Source organism: Onychomys torridus, chromosome 17, assembly GCF_903995425.1.
Source record: "Onychomys torridus chromosome 17, mOncTor1.1, whole genome shotgun sequence".
Taxonomy (NCBI): Eukaryota; Metazoa; Chordata; class Mammalia; order Rodentia; family Cricetidae; genus Onychomys; species Onychomys torridus.
Genome location: NC_050459.1, coordinates 36,921,813 through 36,929,259, shown reverse-complemented (window position 1 = coordinate 36,929,259; position 7,447 = coordinate 36,921,813). Strand labels below are relative to the sequence as shown.

Genomic DNA, 7,447 nt, shown 5'->3' with positions numbered 1-7,447 from the left:
TTTAGGCCCAGCTCCTAAAATTAAAAATTTAGAAATACCAATAGACCTCACCAGCACTTGCTTGGGAATGTTGTTAGCCTTGTCTCCCTGCACACATTACTTCATGTTTTCAAACACATTCCTGGGTGTTGCTGACCTTGCCATGTGATTATTAGACTGATTCCTGGTGTGTTTGACCATGCAAGCATTGATGAACATTTTTGGACTAAACTGCCTGTGGATAAACTCTTTAAGCAAGGGAGAACTAGGAGAAAGAGAATGATAAGAGATAAGCTTGGAGAGAAGAAGAGTCAAATCATGCTGCAGTTATTTTAGAGGAACTCATTGAGAGAAACAGCTTTTGTATACCAGCCTAGACAAGGTCATGGCATACAATTTTTCCTCAGTCATGTGATCAGTGTAAATGAAATAAAGAATAGGTGTGTGTGTGTGTGGAGGGGTGCTCTTGCTCTAGCAGTTAAAATGTACTTTTTTTTTTTTATATATATTCTTCTTTTTGCCAAAAGCGAACGGCCATGTCTCCATTGAGTTTATTTATTTTTTATTAACATGGTCATTTTAAAGTAGTTTTAAGCTGTTAATAATCATCCTGCAGCTTTCACATTTGCCCTTATTCAAAGAACATTTAATTTTGGCTCCTACAGCAAGACATCAGAACAATGAAAACATCGTTATCAGACATGCAGTTTGAACATTAAGCAAAAGGCAGCTAGAATTACAACAATAACATTTATGTTGCAATTTTAAATGGTCTTGCTTTTTAGATTTGGTTTTGTTGTTCTTGGTTTGGGGGGGCATGTTTGGTTTTTTTTTTTAATAATGGGAAAATAAAAAGTCAAATTATTACCCTGTGACTTCATTATGCCTTAAAGTCACAAGACATGAGATTCCATAGATTTCTTGTTTTTATTTATTTATATTTATTTATTTATTTGGACCTTTGAGAATCTTCTAGAAAATAGGCCAGCAAACTGCAGTCCAGGAACGAAATCTTGCCTCTCCCTGTCTTATTGTAACAATATCCTCATTCCTTTTACTCTCTGAAATTGCTCCTCACCTCAGTGAGGATGAATAGTTTAGACAGACACATGGGGCCTACCCAAGCCTATATCTGGCTCTGTACTAAATAATAATACTGTTAATAAGAATAAGAATAGCTACTGTCCCTAACCCACTTAAAGAAGCAGGATCCAGTATAGAATGAGTAAAAAGATGTAAGATAGCACTAAGTATGCTCAGCATTTACTGTGTACCATGTATCTTACAAGCAGTATTCCATTTCCTTTTTGCAGCTCTTACGTATGAAAGAAAACAGGACTGTCACACACTGTGGCCTCCAAGTTTTATCATCAACTGCAACTGACCAAATAGTAGGTTTGCCAAAGTTTTTTTTTTTTTTTTTTTTTTTTTTTTTTTTAATAGACCACCACCACCACACCTTTCTTCTTTTCTGCAAGGAACTCAACATGGCATTTATCTCAGTGCTCGATTTCCTGTGAGATGCTGTTAATCAGACACATCTCCATATCCACTGTGAGTGAGACAGGCATAGTTCAAGCCTTCAGACCTGCCAGAAGGGCAGTCAGCCACTTGGTTCTTGGCAGAAATTTTTGTCTGCACATGCTTGCTTCTCATCTTTCTTCAGACCACGAGACCAAGATTCCTTGGATGACCTTCAGGATTTTCCTTACCTTGAGGTTTGCCTAAGTATTCTGTTTAAAATTGCAAACTTAAACTTTCTGCAAGTGCCTTTATTGGTATTTTTTACCATTTTTTTTTTCAACTGAAAGGTGTTTGGCATGCATTGCTTATTTTATTTTTATTTATCCATTTTCGAGGTAGGTTTTCTTGTAGGCTAACTATATATTTGAGGATGACCTTGAACTTCTGACACCCTGCCTCTTCCAAGTACTGCTACCACAGTCTTTTTTTTTGGGGGGGGGGGGGGTTTCGAGACAGGATTTCTCTCTGTAGCTTTGGAGGCTGTCCTGGAACACACTTTGTAGACCAGGCTGGCCTGGAACTCACAGAGATCCACTTGCCTCTGGCTCCCAAGTGCTGGGATTCCAGGCATGCGCCACCACAATCCTTTTATGCTATGCTGGGGATTGTACTCGGGGCTTTGTGTGCTCTAGATGAGCATTCTACTAACTGAGCCATATCCCCAGTCCACATTGGTTATTTTATATGCTTATAAAGATTCTGCTCCATAAAGGCATGGATTTTTCTATGTTTCCTTACTGATATGTCATGAACAACACAGGCTAGAGTAGGGTGGCACCCTACTGAGTGCTGAGTCACTACTGGCTGTGAGGTCATGTGATTTATTGGAGCGTTCAAGTCGTTCAGGTGTGTTCAGGGTCACAATTCGTTTCCTTTTAGTTTTGTTAGTATACGTTAGTCACTGTTCTTGCAAAGTGAATTGTAACCCTTTTTTCTTTCTTTGTTTATTCTTTTCTCACACAATATATATCCTGACTCCAGTGTTCTGTTCTTCCACTTCTCACAGTCCCCCTACCCACTCATGCCTCTACCCGCACCCCCAGACCACCAGCTCCTCCCTTTCCCTTCAGAAAGAAGCTGGCCTCCCATAGATACCAACCAACGGCAAAACAAGATTCGAACCCTCGTATTAAAGCTGGACAAGAGGGCTGGAGAGATGGCTCAGAGGTTAAGAGCACTGGCTGCTCTTTGAGAGATCCCAGCAATCTGCATGGTAGCTCACAACCATCTATAATGATGTCTGGTGCCATCTTCTGGTGTGCAAGCATGCATGTAAGCAGAACACTGTATACATAATAAAGGCTGGGTGAGGCAACCCAGTAGGACAAAAAGTATCCTGAGAGCAGACAAAGAGTTACAGATACTTCCACTCCCAGAGTCCTGATTAGTTGATTCTTTTTTTTTTTTTTTTTGGTTTTTCCAGACAGGGTTTCCCTGTGTAGCTTTCCTGGAACTCACTTGGTAGCCCAGGATGGCCTCGAACTCACAGAGATCCGCCTGGCTCTGCCTCCTGAGTGCTGGGATCAAAGGCGTGAGCCACCACCGCCCGGCGATTAGTTGATTCTTTTGGCGATGTTCTCCTGGTGTTCTTGACCTTCCTCCCCCTGTCCTGCAGGATTCCCAGAGCTCACCACTAATGTCTCTACATCTGCATCTGCTCCCATCAGCTGCCAGGGGGAACCTCTCTGACATTTGAGCTGGGTATCATTAAAAATCATTTCATTGATTTTTGTTTTGTTTTTTGACAGTCCTGTTTCTACCCTAGATCTGCTGGGCTATCCAACTTCCAGTTCCTGGCTATCCAGGAAGTGTCTTGAGCATGGGCCTCAAGTTAGACCAATCACTGAGTGGCCACTCCCACAAGTTCTGAGTCACCATTTCTCCAGCTTATCTTGCAGGCAAGAAAAGTTGTAAGGTCAGAGTTTTTGTGGTTGGGTTGGTGTCCTGTCCTACCACTGGAAGCCTTCCCTGGTTATAAAAGATGGCTGGTTTAGGCTCCATATTCCCAGTTACTAGGGGTCCTCACTAGGGTCACCCTTGTAGATTTCAAGGAGTTTCTTCTGCACTAGGTTTCCACACTACTCCCAAGATTCCCCGTAATTCCAGACATCTCTCCCAGTACTCTCTGTCTCCAACCCTCCTTCCCCCATCTGATTCTTCCTGTTCCCATCCCCACCTGCAAAATCTATTCTCTTTCCCCTTCCCAGGCAGATCCAGTCATCCACCCCTCACTTGAGCCTTCCTTGTTACTTATCCTGTCTCGGTCTGTGGGTTGTAACATGATTATTGTCTGCTTCACAGCTATTATTTATAAGGGCATTCATTCCATGTCTGTCTTTCTGGGTCTGAGTTACTGTGTTACCTCTCACTCAGGATGATGTTCCATTTGATTGAAGAGTTCATGGGGTTTTTTTGTTTTGTTTTGTGTGTGTGTGTGTGGGTGTGTGTTTCATTTGGTTTTTGTTTTGTTTTGTTTTGTTTTCAAGACAGGGTTAGCTCTGGCTGTCATGGAACTCGATTTCTATACCAGCTGGCCTTGAACTCACAGAGATTAAGGTCCTTGCCTCTTCCTCGTAAGTGTTGGTATTAAAGGCAATGTCATTTTTTTAAAAGCTGAGTAGTACTCTTGTTGTGTAAATGTACCACATTTTCTTTACCCATTTGTAGGTTGAGGGGCATCTAGTCTGTTTCTAGTTTCTGATTGTTATGAATTAAGCTGCTATGAACATAGTTGAGTAAGTATCCTTGTGGTAGGATGTTTTTGGGTATATACCCAAGAGTGATATAGCTGGGTCTTGAGGTAGATTGATTTGCAATTTTCTGGGAAACTACCATATTGATTTCCAGAGTGGCTATACAAGTTCGCATTCCTACCAGCAGTGGAGGAGTGTTCCCCTTGCTCCACAACTTCTCCAATATAGGCTGTCACTTGTGTTACTGATTTTAGCCATTCTGACAGGTGTAAGATGGTATCTCAGTCCTTTTGATTTGCATTTCCCAGATGGCTTAAGATTATTGAAGATTTCTTTGTTTTAATGTGTTTCTCAGCCATTTGAGATTCCCTTATTTCAAATTCTCTTTTTATATCTGTACCCCATTTTTAAAATTTTGATTGGTTTATTGATGTCTAGTTTCTTGAGTTCTTTGTATATTTTAGATATTAGCCCTCTATAAGATGAGGTGAAAATCTTTTCCCGTTCTGTAGGCTACCATTTTGTCCCATTGATGTTGTGCTTTGCCTTACAGAAGCTTTTCAGTTTCTTGAGGTCCCATTTATTATGTCGATCTTCCTGCCTGCCTCTATTGGTGATCTGTTTAGAAGTGGTCTCCTGTGCCAGTGCATTCAAAGCTATTCCCCACTTTCTCTTCTATCAGGTTCAGTGTATCTGGTGTTATGTTGAGGTCTTTGATCCACTTGGACTTGAATTTTGGGCATGGTGGTAAATATTGATCTATTTGCATTTTTCCACATGCAAACATCAAGTTAGACCAGCATCATTTGTTGAAGATACTTTCTTTTTTCAATTGTATATTTCTGGCTTTTTTTTTTTTTTAATCAAAAATCAAGTGTTCATAGGTATGTGGATTTACCTCTCTGGGTCTTTGATTCTATTCCATTGATCCACCTGTCTATTTTTATGTCAATAACATATAACTTTTATTACTATAGCTCTGTAGTACAGCTTGAAATCAGGGATGATGATACCTCCAGAAGTTTTTTTTTTTTTTTTATTGTTCATTATTATTTTAGCTATCTTGGGTTTCCTGTTTTTCCATATGAAATTGAGTATTGTTTTTTCAATTTCTGTGAAGAATTCAATTGGGATTTTAATGGAGATTGCATTGATTCTGTAGATTGCCTTTAGAAGGATGACCATGTTTACTATGTTAATCCTACCATTCCATGACATGAGCATAAGAGATTTTTCGATCTTCGGATATCATCTTCAATTTCTTTCTTCAAAGACTTCAAGTTTTTGTCATACAAGTGTTTCATTTGCTTGCTTATGGTTACCTCAAGATATTTTATATTGTTTGTGGCTATTATGAAGGGTTTTGTTTCCCTGATTTCTTTCAGTCTGCTTGTCATTTGTAGGAGGGCTACTGATTTTTTTCTTTTAATTTTAGTTACTCTTGTATCTGCCTCTTTGCTGAAGGTATTTATCAGCTGTAAGTAGAATCTTTGGGGTCACTTATGTACACTGTAATCATCTGTAAATAAGGATACTTTGACTTCTTCCTTTACAATTCATATCCAATTGTTCTCCTTCAACTGTCTTACTGCCCTAGCTAAAACTTCAAGCATTATATTGAGTAGATATAGAGAGTGGACAGCCTTGTCTTGTTCCTGATTTTAGTGAAATTGCTTTGAGTTTCTCTCCATTTAATTTGATGTTGGCTATAAGCTTGCTGTAAATGGCCTTTTAAGTTAAACATAATTTATAACTTTATATATATGAGAGAGAGAGAGAGAGAGAGAGAGAGAGAGAGCGAGCGCACTCGAATGTGTGGAAAGAGTGCATGTGCTCGAATGTGTGGCTCACTCATGGAAGTCAGAGGACCGTCTATGGGAGTTGGTCCTTTCCTACGGTGAGTCCCAGGATTAAACTATGGTGAGTGGCCAGCAACTTCCTGCTGAGCCATCTCACTGACTATCTACACCTTTTACTGAAGTCATTTTCTTACAGTAGCTCTGGTATTGGAATATATTTTAACTTTAGGTTACTATCTAAGGCAGGTGTTTGCTGGGGGTGATTAACATTCATCATTCAAGAAGGAAGCAGTCCAGAGAACATGAAAGAGCAAATGAAGAAAATGGCAAAGACAAGTGGCCAGAAAGGCCTGGGCGAAGAAGCCCTCAGTAGGGCGAACCCAAAACAAGAGGAGGCGAGGCAAGACCAGGAGACAAGAGGGGAACCTCTCCACATAACATACACCATCCACGATGAAGATGTGTACAGTGAGACAAGACCCAAGACTAAGGAAGAAGACTTCCTCGACGGTTACATAGAGTGCATCGTTAGAGGTGAGTTTTCTGAACCTGTTTTGGAAGAGGATTTACTTTTTAAGGCCTTCGAAAACCTAGAGGAAGCCGAACAAGACCTTTCCCGCCATATCCTCGAAGCGAGTTCCCTTCTTGAAAGTTCTTTGGAATACGTGACTAAGGGGAAAAAACTAGAAGAATGCCAGGCCAAGCAAGAGCAGCCTCAACAGACTGTTGGAGCCAACCCAGCACTCGGAAGTTCCACGCACACGACTGACCCAGAGCTTCCTGTTGAAAAAACATCGGAAGCTGATTTATCAGATCATAAGCAGCTTGCGGAACTTACTGGAGAGGAGCCGAGGGGTGGTGAATACTGTGGTCCCTTATTGATGCTGGAGTGCCCTCAGACTGGTTGCAAGAAAAAGCTGAAGAATAAAACTGCCCTGAGGAAGCACATGCTTATTCACGGACCCCGACAGCACACGTGTGCAGAGTGCGGGAAAGCTTTTACAGAGGGCTCGAAACTAAGGCGACACCTCCTGGTTCATAGTGGAGAGAAGCCATTTCAGTGCACCGTCGAAGGGTGTGGGAAGCGCTTCTCGCTGGAGTTCAACTTGCGCACCCATATCCGCATCCACACTGGTGAGAAGCCCTTTGGGTGCCCCTTTGACGGCTGCCAGAAGAGCTTTATTCAGTCAAATAATCTGAAAATCCACATCCTCACCCATGCAAAGGCAGGGAAAAAATGCTGAAATCAAGACCAACTGCCCTTAGGCTGGGACGTCTTAACGGATGAGTCAGTGGGTATCTGTCTACTTTGGAGTATTGTTTGTAGGGAGTGATGGCTAAGATAAATTTGCAGCTTAGAAAGCATACCTTCGTTTTTTTATGCTTCATTATACCATTTTAAGAATATTTTTATATTCCACGGTGTAGTTCCAACAGAAAAGTCAATGATGA

At 41.1% G+C, this 7,447-nt stretch overlaps 1 protein-coding gene across 1 annotated transcript; it reads left to right on the top strand.

Moving 5' to 3' along the window:
- The first annotated feature begins 6,297 nt into the window (after positions 1-6,297).
- On the top strand, positions 6,298-7,239 carry Zfp42 (ZFP42 zinc finger protein). The gene is made up of 2 exons (XM_036209423.1): positions 6,298-6,735; positions 6,817-7,239. Exons 1-2 carry the CDS (start codon positions 6,298-6,300, stop codon positions 7,237-7,239), a joined length of 861 nt encoding a protein of 286 aa, XP_036065316.1.
- The last annotated feature ends 208 nt before the right edge of the window (positions 7,240-7,447 follow it).